The following is a 19,235-nucleotide window of genomic DNA, read 5'->3' on the forward strand; positions in this document are numbered from 1 at the left end:
AACAAACAGGAGGCGCGGCTACATCATTATGCTGCGGCGGCTCGGCGCCGGCTTCGTGGAGTAGCGTTGGGCTACAGCCGTCACAGCCAGCCACCGCTTTGATTTATTAATCTAATTAAAAAAAGTTGGTGTACTTTCCTTCCTTCCTTGTTCAAGAGTGTGTATTTATGTGTGTGTATATTTACACTGACTAATAAATGAATTTCCTTTCCTGAGCCAAATTCCACTTTAGGCCAGCAGAAAGCTGAATAAATGGCTCACGGGCTTGAATGTGACGTCTGCACGCGTGTGCACACGCACACACACACACACCTTTATTCATGTATGTTGCAAAAGCAAAGCAGAGGCATGGCTGAGACCTCGAGCCTGCATCACACACTTTGCGTGCAGATAAGTCCACTCCCTTTGGGTGTTAATGCAATAACTTAAAAACAGGAAATATAATCATCTTGTACAGCCCCTAATCACTTTCAATGAACCTTTCCACGTTCTCCATGAGGTTAACATGATGGTGGGCGTCGCAGTGCAATTCACTACCAGAATAGTAGAGGGCATGACATTTTTCCTGAAGACTGGTCTGCTATAGGCACCTTGACACTTGTAAGACTTTGATCTGCACACTTGCACCGTGCAGGAGAGTAAACTCGTGGCAAACCACTGTAACACGAGCATGCCTGTGGCTCACGCAATAGCACAAACATCGTTGTGATGATCCTGCCCGCTGTGTTCACAGCTAGACGCCGTTCTTTGTTCTACCAGCTGCCACGCGCTCTGTGCTGGACACTGCATATATAAAATAATTATTTCGTGGCGGATTAATCATTTTTTTCTGCAAATAGGCCATTGAAAATGGCTCTAATCGCATCCTGAATCACAGAAGAGGCTGCAGCCGGAGCCGTTCGCGTGAGTGCGCATGCGCGTACCTACCTACCTGCAGAAAGCATTTTGAGACGTCTAAAAAGGTAATTTATTTGTCATGTTTACATTGTCATGGCTTGATAAAACAGTTGCGTGTTCTTTCCTTCTTGTGTGCAGCTGTAAAAGTATGTTTATAACAGGTTTAACTTCTTGTTATAATCCTCCAGACGAGCGGTGCTCTGATGCACTAACACATGGCGCAAAATTTACACCGGATGCCGAGCTTCAAAGCAGATTACAAGGTGAAATGTAATGTATAGCTTGACCAGTGATTCTATAGCAAAACTCTACAAACAAACAGACTACAGCTGCAAAAAATGGTCAAACTTTTCAGAGATCAGAGTGAGTGTTCAATACTCAACAGATTTGCAGTTGTGAAGGTTTCTGACTGCTACACAAAGTTCTTAGTACTGCTTGTGCTGTTTTTCCATGCTTGGATAGATGCCATTTTGACTAAATTAAACAATCTCTGGAGATATGACTATCCAGCCTGAAAGTAAGACTCATCCCGCTCCTTTTCCACAGGTTGTCATTCTGCAGATTAAAGGTCCTTGTGTTTGCAGCCACTGCACATGCATTTCCTGCCATTAGGAAGTGTGTCCAGTGAGCAAAGAGTAGAACTGAAAAAGTGATAACCGCATGAGAATCACTAAGAAGATATTAATGAGGTGGAGGAGTAACAAAATGAAAATGGCAGAAAGTTTTTCAGGTCATCCAGTGGTCCCATCGCATGACAAACCTTGTAACATCTTAAATGAGATCCAACAAGATCTGTTCTGTTCGCTAAGAATGATGCAGCTCTACATGTGTGGTGGATAAACTTCTGAATCCTTCACCGTCGTCCAAGTTATGCAGGTAAATATGTGACGAACAACACTTGTGTATTTTCCTTGTAGGTCGTGGACTGTAACAATGAGTTGGGGGCTGTAATAAGCCGAGGACCAACTTGGCTGATTTCCCCAAGCAGCTCTCTCTTGGCTGTGTTCAGCACTGAACCCTCTGAAGCAGCCACACCACTGGCCACAGCTCAGCAGAATTCACAAAATAATTGCATTTTCTCCCCCCCAGAACTTGGTCAAACTCTCAAACACGGTGGACCATCCCACACTCAGCTTGGAACAGCCCGAGGAAAGTCTGGTGGAACTCTGGTGACCCTGCCATTGTGCCAACTCTACACAAAGCCACTCTGAGTCAAACATAAGTAAAGCAGATGCAGCCAAGACTGGAACAGAGTTAAACTGACATTCTCTCGATTTGCACCAAGTATCACTGTGATCCCCCCCATGCCTCAATCACGAGCCAAGCCAAGTCACCACTCAGGAGAACCCGACGCTAAAGTCAGCCAGGTGTGACATCTGTTTTCATGCTATTTGATCTGTTACCACATTAGATTGCATGAAAATTCCATTTTTGACCCCAAATGTAGCAGCATAAAGTAGGTCAAATGGCCAAATATGGGACAGAACAAATTTTTGTCACCGGCTTCAAAAACACTGACGACTGTTGACTGTCGATTGATGTAGCGGTGGTTTTGAGAGTTAGTTTATATCAGCTACATCTCCTTGTGATTTAGTTTATTTCTTACAGCCAACTGTGGGGATGACTATAAAACATCTTGAACTCGATCCTCTGCAAGTCTAGTTTGTGGTCTGGAAATGCACACATTTCATATAAGCTATGACTCAGGTGATGCTGTCAAAGAGCACAGAGTTGTTACAGATCAGCAATTTTAATAAGCTGATTTATGAGCCACTCCGACCCATAGTTTCCCTGCAGTTATTTCCAAGTACAGTACAGTGACACTTTTACAGTAAATCTACATCCTTCCACTAACCGCATGCTTGAGTGCGACATGTTAAAGTATCCACTAATCTAGATGTAGCACTGTGCAAAAATCATCAGTGGCAATAATCAAGATGATGCAAAATAAACATTTCAACTTTAACGTAAGATGCAAAGTGATAAATATTAAAAACTAAAATATTTTACTTAACTGCCCGTTGTAATTATTTTAAAGCTACAGTGTGCAGGGTTTAGCATTTATTAGCATAAACGGACTATAGCATTCATAATCATCTGTTCATTAATGTATATTACATAATGCCTGAATAGGTCCTTGTCATTTGATTGGTGGTTTGTATGTCACGTAATATGGATCATTCGTTCCGTTTGCCATTGCGTTCCATTTGACCGCGCAAATTTGGTTCCATATGTTTTGGACCATTGCACGGCATCACCACCGTGGACGCTCACACTAGTGGCGACGGCGCTTAGCTTTAAAACACACATGGTGGCATTTGTTTTATTAATGGTGCTCATTCTTGTTACACACACAAACACACACAAAAAAACAGAGTACGGCATAAGCCATCTGGAGGCATTTGCAGTATTCGCTGGGGCATCGCTACGTGAAGTACAAGTGCTGTCAGACTAAGAGTTCTATACATTTCTGTCACGATTTTTCACTGGACTGAGGAAAGTCAATACACTGCATGAGGTACGGACTACATCGTCAGGATTGTTAGGTGTCATATAAAACAAATAATGAATGTTTTTTTCTTCATGCAATGGAAAGAATATTTCATGAGGTGAAAGATGGAATGTTCCATTCAATGAGACAGAATAAAATATTCTTTCCATTGCACTCAAGCATTCATTACTTGTATACAGTAATTACCTGCAACATTGAATCGATGCGTTTTTCCAATCTTAGAGCCCGTCAAATCTACATGTAATGGTCCCCCTGATGGAGGCCACCATGTTGATACAGTAGCCCAAAAAGGACACTTATTCTATCATTTGCATTTTGCAATGTGGCTGGAAGACTGAAGAAAAACGAAGAGTAACCGGTGGTTGTTCTCATGCTCACAGCTTTGAGAACCCTTATTTTTTATGAAACTGAGACTCATACATATTGCTAATCACAAGAGAAGACACGAAAGCATGAATCCTGCAAAAAGGTGAAGGGAAACAAAACTGTCAGTTTTAGTTTAATGAATTACAACATGATACTGTTCATGGTTTTGAGTTATGTTGGTGAAACTGGGGAGACACACATTTGTCCATCTATTCCCTCCATGTGTTTTACAGGGAACATGCCAACGCTTTCCCAATAAATCTCATGTAATGGGCACCCACATGTGGAAACATATGCATACGTCTAACATTTTACAGTCATAACAAGGCGTCATTCTTACCACGCATTGACAGCTCGTCTCCAGCCGTATGTTTATGGAGTAGTTAAGTGACAATAAACAATTTAGTCCTGCAATGTGCTAATGTGCATTTTACAAGACAAGTCCATATCTGAAGACTCCAAGGTGCAGGATTTACGACTCAGGTTGCATCTCTTGTGATGTCATTGTCTCGCGGGATTTATAGACCCAATTTGCTCTGTCGGTGTCTTGGATGAAGGTGAACTGGCAAGATTACAAATTCATGAGAAGGCACGTGTGCACTATCATACTGGTGAGTGCTCGTCTCCAGAGACAACATCAGAAAACTCTGTAAATACAAACATTACAATCTTCCTCCATTGTAAAAGTTGTTTATAGACCGCTGCAACCATGTGACCTTCAGTGCTGCCATTACCATCCTGGAGTGCAAAAAAGACAAGATTCATTCACTAAGTGCACAAACTGGCCTATAACACTTTTCGAATGCAGGGTACATGTCAGTCAGTTTCAATATTTATTTTTTTTTTTAACGGTAAGGGTAAGGAATAGATGAATCTTTGTTTTCATTGCGACCAATTTGCTCAGGGTTATGACAGCAACATAATGGATGAGGCCAAATATTCACTAGGTGGAGTGCAGGATCCACACAATCCTCCTGGATAATCTCACACACACACACACACACACACACACACACACACACACACACACACACACACACACACACACACACACACACACACACACACACACACACACACAAACTGGTTCACTTTGTCACGATAAGTGACAACCAAATAAATTAAAGTGTGGAATCGAACCGAAATTAATGTACAACACCAATCCGGAACCAAAAGTGCACATAATTTTTAAATCCATCTGAAATCTGAATGAATCTGAAAGCCATTTCAAAATAGCCTGTGGCTGAATGCATCCAGCTCGAAGTGCAAAATGGAACTAGAACAGTGAACAGAACCAGATTTGGATAGCGACATGATGACATTATTTTATTTCTAAGTCGTAATTAAATAATTTCAATTTCAATATATTTTCACTTGTACAGCACCAAATCACAACAGAGTTGCCTCAAGGTGCTTCACACAAGTAAGGTCTAACCTTACCAACCCCCTAAGCAACAGTGGTAAGGAAAAACTCCCTCTGAGGAAGAAACCTCAAGCAGACCAGACTCAAAGGGGCGACCCTCTGCTTGGGCCATGCTACAGACATAAATTACAGAAACAATTCACAATACGAACATACAGGACATGCTGCCGGTGCACAGGACGGTTTCCGGAACAGATACCACACCCATCTCTGGATGGAGCTGCACCTCAAACAGAGAGAAAAGAAAAAAGCAGAATCAAGCATCAGAAAGACAACAAATACAGTGTAATTTGTCAGTAATAATGACTAAATATTGTAGAGAAAGAATAAATGATCACATATGGAGAAGACATTATTTTATCCAAGACATAGTGCGGGGAATAGTGAAGGCAGTGGAATCCTGGAGACTCATGAGGTAAAAAGAAAACAGAGAAATATGTTACATTTCTAGGTTTAACCAAATTAAATGAGGTTTGTCAAGCAAAAAGCAGGATGATAACTTTCTGGGAAGAATGGAAATCTGTAGCACAAAATATCCTTCTGCTGTCCATGCCGGAAGGTTAGAGAAGAAACGAGAACAGTGAAGAATGAGATTAATTATTTGCTAGTTAGGGCAAGTGGAGTGAAGCTTTCTTGCTCACAAAGACACCCGTCCCCTGATCTACTGATGTCAGCTGCACGAGGTCCAGACGCCATCATGGCGGCAGTGGATTATAAATCATAAAATTACCCTGTGAATGCACAGTGCAGAGGGAGGGAGCGATAAGGCTTAAAAACAAGATAACAATGGCGAAAGGGACTGAGGGAACGCCAGAGTGTCAACAGTTTTACGGGTTGGTTATGATCATAATTATACCGTGGCACATGGTGTGTGAGCACAGACAAGGGGGGAAACAAAAAGCCAATGAAACCAGTGAATTATGTGCCCTTTCGCTGTGCATCCCAGCGACGCCCTGAATTCTATTAAGCCGTTTATGAAAGCTGTTAAACCAGAGGCGAGTAAATAATAACACGACCGAGGCAGAGGCCAAGAGAGCAAGAGTTACTTGTGAAAGCATTCTAATCTCCTGCTGTATAAGAATGACGAATTATGAAACAAAGACAAGTTCGTCTATGAAAAAAAAGACACCTGACAGGAAAACGGGTGACAGGAGAAGGGCGAAACATAAACCTGCCTATTACTGACTATAATTTATGGAGGAAAACAGGAAGGCAGAAACACTGATGTATGTATAAAGCAGCTTTGATGGAAATATTTGTCAAATATCAGCTGATGACAGAGTGCGTGGGAATACAGTGGATGCATCGTCTCATGCACGCCGAGATTAATAGCTTGTGATTTAGCTGACTGACTTCTTAGTTAGGTGTGTTAAATATGCATGACATATGGACGGCTTTATCCCCTGGAATAAAGTAAAAGCTGTGCTTCGGAATGTGTAGGAAACACCAACTGTTGAGGGTTTTTATTTGAAGATTCAGGTGGATTTCTTTTACAGAGTGACAGAAGAACCTTTCAGATTTGCCTGAGACAGACTCTGTACTATACCGGCTTGGGGGGGAGCATCATAGACCATGCATATGACATCACAAGGCATTCTGAAGAGCTGGTTCGAAGCTCAATACCGCCATCTTGGCAGTGTGTAAGTCCGCCTAACTCCTGGTCAGCGCAAAAATGTTTAAAGAGGTGGAGCATACGTAAGACCGGTGTGACCTGGGCGGGACAACTGAAGCCCAAACACACCCTCATCTCACAATTACCAAACAAGTGAAGCTAAACTAAGGCTAACAGGCCAGCTTTGGTTTGGGCATTTGACTGGCACACGTGTTTTCTCAGGTGGCTTTCTTATGGGTATTAAAATGTACAGCCCTCATATCGCCTTTGTCACACTTGCACCATCATAATGGAAACTAAAGTCACCAAGCTACCTACTAATTTGTGCTAACCTGGTACAAAATTAAATGACACTAAAATGTCACATAACGTAAATACCGGAGCACGAACTTCTGTAAAGCCCATTTGTACACTTAACTGCACAGCAAGCATGATTATCTGAGGTATTTGAAATAACGTTGACAGCAGATCACGCCTTGTGCTAGCGGGACCCTGATTCCAGCACACATCTGTCACACAAAGCAACCACATTCCTAATTATTCATAACGTCATGGCTTAAAAGAGCTTCAGCCTAAAAAGATAAAAAAATAAATACAAATATTCACCCTCCATAAAGATCACCATGAATAGAGAAACTAGCAATAGAGACCAAAACCGTTTGTTGTACCAGGCTCTAAACATGCTTATTTCCACTATGAACTTGGACATTTTAACATGGGCCTCTAAGTGGACTAACTCTTTTGGAGGCAGCCTCGACAGGCCATTCAAGGAACTGCAACGTTTACCATGCCCCCTGTGGTTAAAGCAATAGTCCAGACCTCACCTGGTGACATCTGTCCACATTTTGTGTGACAGAAAAAGAGGTATGACAAAAAAAAAAAAAAAAAAAGGCCAGACACTCCCCTTCCTGAGTGATGTTAGCATGTGCACTGCCTTCAGGACACTGTAAGAAACAAAAACTGTCCCTTACTTGACTAATGTTGCCCCACTCCCACTGGAGAGTGATATAGATTATACCTCAAGTGATCCCACCCCCCGCCCTACCCCAGACACTGCCAATTACCCACTTCCATTCCACCCTTCCCAGCAGTCTGAAGCCTTTTAGAGCAAATTACGGTTTCTGTAATTGGAAAAGCTATAACTGAAAAAACAAACAGAGACAGCACCTGTGGCTCTCCTTTTTGAACGAGTCTCTCCTGTTCCTCTATTTGCCACCTGTCGAGCCCAATTGACTGCAGCTAATGCCCTGTTTTGATTGTGAGGAGACCAAATATATTCACAAGATGGGCCGCGCAACATTTGGGGGCTAGATACGGCGGGTTTGGGAGAGACACGGCCTGCCAATTTGAAAGCAAATTCCATTTGGACCTATAAGTGGCTCAGCACTGTGACAAGGTTTAGATAATACCCGAAATTTGGCATTAGTGCAAATCACGCTCAGCAGGACAGAGCGGGATGTGGGTGAAGACCCTTAAATGTGCATGAAAATCCAAAAGGGCCTCGTCGCGCACCGACAGCTGACCTGACCTTTTACAAGCCAGGACAGCAGATCCTATAATGAATGCTTTGGGAGGTCTGACAGGGTCTAACCTATAAATATTTAATCTGCTAAGAGCTGTCTTACATGCTTAAAATTCATAAAACGGCAGTCATAAGCCCTGGACATGCAAAGTATTATTATTATTTGTAAATTTCCCAATTATTTATTCAAACAACTGATGAACAGCAAAGAGATGTGCTCAACAGAAATATTATTTTGAAATAAGCTTACCGGTAGAGGAGTTAATTACCTCAACCCCTGACTAATTGTGGCATGATGCCCAAAGATATTAGGCCTTGTAATAACAATTCTAAATGTGAACTTTTTTCTCTCTTTTTTTAATGGTATAAAGTCATATTGACTTTGCTGCTTTGACATGACAGCCAATTAGAGGGCAACTAACCCGGTTCACTGTGAAACACCACAGCAGCGCTCATGTCCTTCAACTGAAAGCAGAACCCTGAACATCAGTGTTATAATAAAAAATGTAAATTTCATTCAAGAAGATGAATCTGAAATTGAACAGAGTATAATTACACACAGACACTGAGAGGTCACTGTATGTCCTTGTAGATTACACTTTAATCCCGTTAAACTAACCTATAGTGCCCTGGAAGATCCAGCACCGAAAGAGCAATATATGAAAATCTATAGAAAGATTACCATGTCTGGAAATAAAAATGAGCCCAACCACGACATTTAGCGACAAGTCGACCTCTATATAAACCCCACAAAAGTACGAGATGGCCTCACAGCGAAAACAGACACTTTAAATTTTAAAGTCCTTCTCCACAATTCAACAAGAGACCAACACAAGATTTGATGGATGGGTTGGCTTCACCATGAGCTTTTGTATAATCAGAACGGTACTAGTATTTAATGTTATCGTTGCGTATCTGTCTGTGTAAAAATATTTTGGACACTGTTATGCCATAACAGGGTCAACGATGGTGCCAAAAGTCATAAATTCTGTTGAACAGTTCCAAAACTTTGAGGTTTACAGACCCAGCAACATCTTTACTTCTTGTTGATCTTTTTGCCACTCATTCAAGCAGTTTCATTTTTCCCAATGGAAGATTGTGTGGCCTGTCCACATAGTTTCAGGAGGACAGAGTCAATTTATTCAACAAAAGAGACCATTATACACTTTCTCGATCAATTGTTGTTAAAGTCCACTCGTCTCCAGAGGATCATTGTGTGTGTTATCCCTGACGGACGTGTGAAATATACTTAACATCCTTGGAGAGTGATGAAAGGTGTGTATTGGAAGTGGCAGAAGTATTACGTAACACCCTCCCACCCCCAACTGAAGAAAGACTTTTCAATTCCATGTGCACCACTTTCTTTAAAATCCCTCTAAAAAGCATCTGTCCAAGATGTGCACCTTGTAGTGCTTAAACATGTGTCTCCTGTCTTGTAAATGAAGGTAAACTAGAGTTTTGACCTGCAAGGTTACTGGTCCATGTCATTGTGCAAGAAGTGCACCTGCTACAGAGGATGACTGAGAACTCTCGTCAACATGAAGTCAGTAAAGGAGCACATTTCTCGCTCCTGAAAAATTTGTTTTGGCTTCTCCTGTTTTGCATTAGGTCACCACAGCAGATCTGGTATCAATCCACTGTGGCACAAGTTTGACAATGGATTGGGAAGGACATTAACCGCTTGTGCAAACAAGCTACTTGTGATTTCCAACATGTCAGAAGTTTTTATTATCATGGTTGAAAGTGGAAAATGTCTAAATTTGAAGAAACCTATTTTCCTGAAGCCTGAAGAGGTTTTCTGTCCATTTTTCAAATGTAAATGACTAATTTCTGAAATGGCCTTTGTGTATGTGTTTAACTTTCGATCATGGAGAAACTGGGGCGAGCAGACATTTGCTGTTTGGTATGTTTATGTATTTTGGGTCAAGGATGAAAGGCATGAAAACGGAACGTTGATAGGACTAATATTTTTGGAGAAATTGGGAGTATTAGGTAGCAACAGTGAACAATAGACGTTGACATCAACTAAATGTGCCAAATAATAAATACAATTAAACACAAAACTTTCTCATTTTAATTTCCTGTACTTTCAGTTAAAATCATTATAGAAACTTTGCACAATTTATTACCACCCTTGAAAAATGTCAGCTACCTATTTTATAAGCACGACCCAATCTAGAGCACGTGGATCCCCACGCGCAACGCGCTAGTAAACATTTACTTTTTTGATAGGTCATGTCAGAGGAAATTGCTCAATAATGCCTACATGTAATAATAGCTTTAAAATGCTGCAGTAGGCGGTCGAGGTGAGCGACAAACACTGCACACAGGATTGTGACTGCACCACATGATGCAGGAAGTTGGCACAATTTGCATCATCCACACCTTGGCACACTTGCAGATGTATAGAGCATAATTTGCCGCTACTCTAATAACCCATTATCATGGAGGGGAGCATGGAAATAAACAGAATAAAAGGCAGCACACAAAACAATGCAAGAAGAAAATAAAATGGCAGCAGAGCATTCCAAAAGTAGTGGAATTCATTTTGAAAAAGTGGAGCCAGAGAGAGAGAAAGCAGTCAGAAGCCGGGTCCAGCATCATTAGGTGATGAACAGCTGCTGCATGTAAAAGGTAGAAGTGTGAATAACGTGGACGGAGTGGCACCTGGTTGGGGGGAACGACTCTACTCATTACGACTCTGCGTGGGTGCCAGGAAACAAGTACGGGACAGGATGCTACACCAACGGCGGTGCAGCTCAGGCTTGGTTTAGAGGAGAAAATGTGTGTTTGCTGGTCAGCGCCAGGACAGGCCATCCGATGTACGAGGAGATGACTGAGCGAGGATCGCTTCAGGGAGAGAAGCTACCAGCCAGGTGAGGAAATCCTGGCTGGACGCAGTGGCGCTTATTGCAATGTGATGGCCGAGCCCGACTGCAGCCAGCACGGACTAGGCTACTTCAGACATCCGCTCAATGCTGGAAAACCCACACGGTCCAAAATGACTCTGGAAATCGATCTATTTGCAATGCAATCCAACAGCAACAAGTGCCACCTGAAATGATACGACACAGATTATAAACCTTCCTGCTTCAGCCAAACTATTCAATTCAGTGGCGCTTTGAATACCCATTGATATTAACTGTGGTAATTTCCTGTCATTGTTGTGGATCAAAATCATATCTATCTTTTCAGGCCTATCAATGGACAGACGGAGGGACGGAAAGCTTGGGCTTTTAATTATTTCATGAGTTTAAAAAGGAACTGACTTCTCTATATTAAAAATCCTACAACTACATCAGTTAAACTCTCAGCGAAAGCTAGCTCCACAAAGGGAAGTAACAATTTTTGGCCTCTCCCACTATTTTTGCTCTGGGTCACGACATGTTGCTGCGGCACACGTTTTACACTGTATGTGCTTGCCGACAACTCCAGATATACATGGAAAATAGGGACAGGTGGTCTTGAACCAGGAATGTTCTGTTTTGGCAGCAAGTACAAGAGCCATTTGCCCCACCGTGGTGCCAATGTAAAGAAATCGCCTACCACTCCTTCAAAGATATCTTGGTGGCTTCTCTCACTTCTCGTTCTTGCAAAGAGGACCTCAAAGTTTACTCCAGCAGTCCTTGAGCCCCAGGAAATACAGGGAATCTAAACTTCTGGTAAATTATGTCCACTAAAAAACAAACAAACAAAAAGCATCTGGACTTCAGAGCTATTTTTAGCAAGCTTCAATTATGCCAAATAGCCAGTATTGTAGCAAACCAACAACAGTGTACAGCACAGAGTCCGTTCTCCCCCTGTGCCTGGAGTAGCCTCTGTCTTTCGGTGACCAAGGTCACAGAGATTTATGCAGGTCCCCCTCTGACAGTAATTACATGTAGCCTCTGGAGAGAGAACAACACACACAAGGAAAATAGGGACAGTGTTGAGAGGTACAGAGGGAAAGGAGGACTGCAGTAAAAGAGAGAAACAATGTGTGTGGGGAGAAAGCAAATGCCGCAAGAGTTAAAAGCACTTGAAATAAACTCAGAATTAAAGGCCGCAATCCGTCAAGCTTCACTGTGACTCGGAAGAAACGGCTTAAATGTGAAATTAGTCACGTAACAGTCACACACACAAATGTTTTTTTCCTTTCAATGTGAATCATTAAAAACTGTGAAATAGATAAAATACAGAGTGCTTGCGCCACCTGGGGAATAAAAGATGTAACTTGGCAGCAGAAGTATCTGCGAAATAATTGTATTTACTGTGTAATATTAAAAATACTACCGCACTTCAGTCAGCATGAAAGACTAGCAATTGTTTAATGACTAAAAGTAACAATTTAATTTGTATTTAAAATGAGTCAACCTTTTTTTATTAGCTCTACAGGGCAAAATAGAGTGATGTGTAAACTTTAACCATTGCTAGCCAATTATAATACCGTATCATTCCAAATATAAGACCATGTGTTTTTTTCTTGCAAATACATTGGAAAGAAACAGTGTCCGTGCCATATACATCTGCAATAAAAGTTGGTGACAAATACCCATGAAATGAGTTTGCCTCCAAGAACTGAAGCAACCTGCTCCTCTCACTAGCAAAACTACATAACGGACAGTGATTGTCCTGAAGACACAGGGCCTCAAAAGCAACTGAAAAGAAGTCATGATGTAAACAAACTCTCAGTGATAAATGCAGTACAGTCATCAATCAACTCTCAAGCAATCACATCTTGCTGACAAATATGATAGAAATAAAAAAAAGTCCATTTATCTCCTCTTGAGGATATCTGACAAGAATTATTTTCCTTCATTATGTGAAGTTTCACTGCAATCCACCAACCACTTTAGGAGGAGCTGCACTTACAATCTCAGACAGACTGATAGACACACAGAGACACAGACAGGTGGCTGTACACGGGTAGTATAATTATGCCCACAGTCTATAATTGCTGCCATTAAACTGAGATCTGCATCATTATCAAGTGCAACATTCAACATTCATTCATTCAGTCGGGTGAAACATGCAATGATACACCAAAGCACTCAGATTGTGTGATTATTAAAGGCAAAACACTTCGATGTGCTCTTCAAGGGGTTGGTACGACTTAATGTAGCTTTGAGGAATCGTCAGCGAAAATGAAAGACCACTGTAGAAAAAGTGATGGAGGAAGGCGAGGAGGGACAAGCTGTGAGGGGGGAGAGAGGCAAGGGGCGGGAACTGGTCAGGCTTTGCTTCCCTGCTGAGAACAACACTTAAAAAAAAAAACAAAAAACAAAAAAAAAAAACTGGCACATAAGCCTCTTGGTGGAAGAACATGGGGCAATTAAAAGGCCAAAAATAAATAAATAAAGCCCCAGCATTGCTGGATCACCTAAAAATCAAGCTTTCATAGGAAAAAAGATTAAAAATCTTGCAAGAATACATTGAGAGCTGCAATATTACAAAAAAAAGCAGTTTGTGTACAATTTTTTTTTTTAAATGTAACACTCAAGTTATTATTAAGAAAAGGTTGAAAAAGCTTCAAAATTTTAATATATTGCTCTTTCCTTGTGTGCTTTATTCCCTGTGCTGGTAGCAGCTTTGGACTTGGACAGCACAAATGTAGATGAGTAGGTGGGTGAGTGAGTGAGTGAGAGTGAGTGAGCTCACCCTAGCCATCTTTTGTAGATAACTCAAAAACAACAGATGCTACCATCCCGTAAGTCATCCAGTGAATAAGAGTGCATAACCAGGACGAACTGTCTAGTTGGTGGAGAAAGTGATGCACTAGATCAATCCCAAAAGAAACTTTGTTTTGCCAGTGTAACATCTCGTACTGTAGATGTTTTTGCTCTGCTCTTCGCGTCAGCTAACAACTAGTTAAACTAGCAACCACTGGAGAAAAATGTGATGGCGAGCAGACTATACTGGCAAATTCAAAATCAAATATACAACAGAACAGGAAAGTAAAACTGGAACTTAAGAATAGATAGAAAGTGTCACTGTGGATGTGACAAAAAAAAATTAAATTGTAAACAAAATTACTGATGGCTAACACAAAATACTGCTTTGAAACATCGAGACCTATGAAACATGTTTTGAAAAGTGTTCTGGAAACTGCATGAAAAGGAAGACATCAAATACGAGGCAAATTATACAACAAAACAGGAAAGTAAAGTCAGAATTAAAGAATCGATAGAATGTGTGGCTGGGGATGGCACCAAAACATTTTTTTCAATACTGCAAATTGTTGATGGCTAATGCAAAACACTGCCTCAAGCAGATCACCGTAAAATCAGTATGGATTTAAGAAGGGTGTAGCAACAAAGAAAAACAAAAAAGCTTTTGCGAGGACCAAATAACATCTTGAGGTCTTGAGGAAAATGTAAGGACAACTGTATTTCTCAGATTCCTCATGATTCCACAAGTTCTTTTTGGGTGTCTCTCGATCATCAAAGGCGAAGGACCCAGAGAAATGAGTGTCATCCACAACTGTAGGTGTTCATGCAGTTTGTGGACAATTCCCTTCTGATGGTTTGGTGGTGGGATTGGTACTTCATCTGCAAAGACTGGCACTGGAAGAAAGAAACCTCTTGATGCTACACTCAGAGGAAGTCTGGTGCAGTGCTGAGGCATCCAAATAAATTTTTAAGCTTCTTTTCAAGTTAAATATTACGTCTTCTGACCAATCACAATTACTACTTCCATTTCTTTTATTCTTCTGCTGTTTAATGGATGACAATTACCCACCCCATCTTCCTGTTAACTGGTCTGAAGCATCAAAAAAGTGTTTCAAACTGAAAACAAACTAGACCATGGTTCAGTTCGATCCGGAAGAGATCACCTCTTTGGTCAGACCAAATGTTGGTCCTTTCATAGGGTGGTGGTCCGAGGCAACTTTTACAAATGCTATTTTGGTACGCAACAAACTGAAAAGTCTGAGAATGTCTGAACCAAGCAAAGTAGGACTGAAAGCACCATAAAGCTCTGTGAAAAGTGTATATAGAATACACAGACAACATAGCATTTACAAAAACAGCTCATTGTCAAACAAAAAGACCAGAATGCTTTGCCATTATCAACTTGGGCAACCTGCCGACGTGCAGGATGGCGACAGGCAGTAGGCGTTGGTGTGTGCACTTCTGACTGAACAAATACATATGTATCGTTGACCGCGGCTCATTAAGCGCACTACCCCAACAACAGATCATTACCCAGCACAAACAAGCGAGACCCTATGCACGAATTCACACGCGTATAAACACACACAGGGATTTTTAGTGCGACCAACCATGTGGGCATACCAGGGACTGTTAGTTTTACCATTTCCAAACTTTTCTCCTCCTTCCTCCCCTGTCAGTGGTGACAAGAAGGGCTGCTGTGATTTATTCCTGTCATTCTGTAGTAATAACAAGTGGGACATCCTTTGTTGTGTCTGCTGGTGGGAGTGATGCTGCAGAGAGGGATGAGGTGAATGTCTGAGCGGTGGTGATAATTGTCATTCATAAAGTCAGTCTGGTGTTCAAACAGAATAAAAATGAAAGAACCTTTGTTTGCACCTCAGTGATAAGATATTGTTGATGGTGGTGTTAGTGCAGGATTGGATAGGATGATGAAACAGTTATCGTAGCATGAAGTAACACTCGATTATTTAGCAGCAATTGCCATGCGATCTAGTGATGTGTTCCATGACTAATTTTGCCTTTGGTGTAAAAATGTGTACACAGTTTCAGTCTAGTGCCAAATGCTTTCCCGAAGACAAAATGAAAAGCTGGTAGAGAATCACACACGACAGTCATCGTACCGGTCTCGACGTCCTGGGCATAGAAGTGCAGGGTATCGCTGATTTCGGTGACGTACACTGGTCTGTAATTGGCAACACGTTCCTTCTCCTCCGATAGTTGCACAACCTCCTCCACTGGTTTCTCCTCGTAGTTGGCCCAGATCTGAATGTATACACAGAGGAGACACACAGATAAAAAAAGAAATAAATCCAAATGTTGGACCTCCACAGTCACAGTCTCCAGCCAACAGGACTATCTATGCTACCCCGATGTAGCTCCACTCAAAACCAACTAGGGTTACATTTAGGTAACTGCATGTCTTTACTGGTTCCAATGGCGCTAGACTGACATAACTGCAATATCGTACTCATACTTTGGGGAATTATGAATCCATCGATACACATTTATTCACAACTCCAACATCTAAACTACAAATGTTATTCAGTCCCAACTAGAACAAATTAATAAACCTGAAAGCGAAGTGAAGGAATGTGCAAAACGCAAAAGACTAAGTGACTAATTCACACCAACCCTGGACCAGTTCAACCAATGAGGCACAGTGAGTCATGTGCCATGCTGGGTGGTGTTATGGACACTCCACCCATGAGTCCATGTGGAACTTCAGCTTGTTTGAGATGCTGTCAGTTAATATTGGTGAAGAATTGATCCCCCACCCCACCCCACCCCCGCCCTGCAATGTTTTAAAGTCTTTTGAAGAAGCCACTCAGGTGTCTTTCAGATGCTGCTGTCATGTTGTTGATTAATGACACAGACCAGAATACTGAAAATACTTTGAAAGGCTCAGTGTTCCAACAGAAATGGGCAGGTTTTAGTTTCTATTTGTTTGGTCTGCAAATGCTCATGACTCTCAGACGGTAGCGCTGCACTGACCGCAAGGTCATAAAACAAGAGCACAAACACCTCAAAATGGGAAACGTTTGGCGTCACTCCATGTAAAATATTCAAATATCAAATCAGAACGAATTTAACAGATTTTTCATGCTTCTTTTTCTTCTTTGTGACTTTGTGAATAACCATTATTCGAGACGATGATGGGGGTTTACACTCACTGGCCACTTTATGTGGTACACCTTGCTTATACCAGGTTGGACCTCTTTTGTCTCCAGAACTGCCTTAATTCTTCGTGGCATAGATTCAATAAGGTGTTGGTCCATAGTGACATGATACCATCACAAAGTCAGTCTGCCCGTTCTCCTCTGAGATCAACAAGGCATTTTTGTCCACACAACTGCCACCAAATAGATATCTTCTCTTTTTTGGATCATTCTCTGTAAACCCCAGAGATGGTCCCAGTAGATAAATATTTAGACCAGCCCATATGGCATCAACAACCACACCATGTTCAAAGTCACTTAAATCTCCTTTCCTCCCCAAGTCCTCCAGAAAGTCCTCTTCACCATGTCCAGATGCCTAAATGCACAGAGTTGCTGCCATATGACTGGCTGATTAAATCTGTGTTACCTAACAAAGTGGCCGACGAGTGTATAGTGAAAACATTTGTCAGAAAGCACTTCTGCAGCCATATTGATCCAAATATAACATTTTTTTCCCGCCTCAAAAGCACATCTGAAAAATATGGCACCATCTTATAATCCCAGACTAGACTTTTGCATGGCATACATCAGCTTTTTCACTCATCCCTTCATTGGAATCTACAATCATGTTTTGTGCACTGACTCGTCTCAGATGTCCTGGGAGTGTGCTGTCAATCTTCACACAATTACACAAGTCATGGGCACGTACAGAAAGTTGTGGAGAATTGATTGATAACAGGGCGATATGACGTGACCAACTCAGGAGGCAAAGGAGGCCAATTTGCACTGTTTAATGCACCACTTTACTGCACTGCTGCAAGATTTGGGTCTTCAGGAAGGATTTTTTCTTTTAAAAAGTCTTTAAAAAGGTGGGGGCATCTTATATTTGGGGAAATGCAGTATTTTAATATTTTTGATCACATGCCAAGGTTCCAACGAGGGTTAAATCAAGTTTAGGGTGAACGATGAGTCTGGCAAAATGTGCAAACTACCAAAAAGCTGGAGGAAGAATGTTGTCAGTGATGCTCCTCAGCAGCACCGTGTCTGAGTATAAAGCAGGTTATATCCTTTCCGTGCTGCATCAAGGTTAGTTCACTTTCAGATCCCAGGAGAAACAGAGGGCAGGAGGCTCATTATGGAGAAGTGCTTTGCCTTGGGCCACATATCAAACTGTGTGGATGCAGCAGATGTGTGTGTATGTGTGTGTGTGAGAGAGAGAGAGAGAAAGGGACGCAGCTGAAAGAACGGGTCGTACTTAAGACTGAATACTGCATGCTTGTACACAGCTTCCTGTACAGTAACGGTAATAAGCGCGAATGCGCACAAAACTAGATGGCCGCCATGGAAGGAAGCTAATCAACTCCCTGCAGATGAAGCACTGATGTGAAGATGTATCAGAGCAGACAGGGAGTGAAGATAGGCGGGAACTCGTAAGTCAGAATGTGCAACCACACTACACTGTGCACCAACTTCTTATGCAGCAGCACGTTATCATTCAGTCTTGTAGGCTGTAAGTTCTCCCACTTAGAAATCACGGAGGGGTCTGAAATTTTCATCTTAGGTGCATGTCCGCTGTGATAGACAATCTAAAAAAATAAATCCGGAAGTCACAATGTATGATTTTTTTAATTTATTTGTATGTTACTGCTGCAAATAAGTATTTGAACAGCTGTGAAAATCAATGTTAATATTTTGTACAGTAGCCTTTGTTTGCAATTACAGAGGTCAAACATTTCCTGTAGTTTTTCCACCAAGTTTTCACACACTGCAGCAGGGATTTTGGTCCACTCCTCCATACAGATGTTCTCCAAATCTTTTAGGTTTGGAGTTTCAGTTCCCTCCAAAGATTTTCTATTGAGTTCAGGTCTGGAGACTGGCCAGGCCGCTCCAGGACCTTGAAATGCTTCTTACGGAGCCCCTCCTTAGTTGCCCTGGCTGTGTGTTTGGGGTCATTGTCATGCTGGAAGACCCAGCCATGACCCATCTTCAATGCTCTTACTGATGGAAGGAGGTTGTTTGCCAAAATCTCACAATACATGACCCCATCCATCCTCCCTTCAATACGGTGCAGTCGTCCTTTCCCCTTTGCAGAAGAGC

General features: G+C 41.7%; 1 protein-coding gene across 1 annotated transcript in view; it reads right to left on the bottom strand.

Moving 5' to 3' along the window:
• Nucleotides 1-19,235, bottom strand: part of snd1 (staphylococcal nuclease and tudor domain containing 1) — a 311,160-nt gene that overhangs the window by 43,099 nt on the left and 248,826 nt on the right. Inside the window, exon 18 of the mRNA XM_034162933.1 lies at nt 16,104-16,245. Coding sequence (XP_034018824.1) covers nt 16,104-16,245 — 142 coding nt within the window. The remainder of the gene's footprint in view (nt 1-16,103; nt 16,246-19,235) is intronic.

Source organism: Thalassophryne amazonica, chromosome 22 (genome assembly GCF_902500255.1).
Source record: "Thalassophryne amazonica chromosome 22, fThaAma1.1, whole genome shotgun sequence".
Classification (NCBI taxonomy): domain Eukaryota; kingdom Metazoa; phylum Chordata; class Actinopteri; order Batrachoidiformes; family Batrachoididae; genus Thalassophryne; species Thalassophryne amazonica.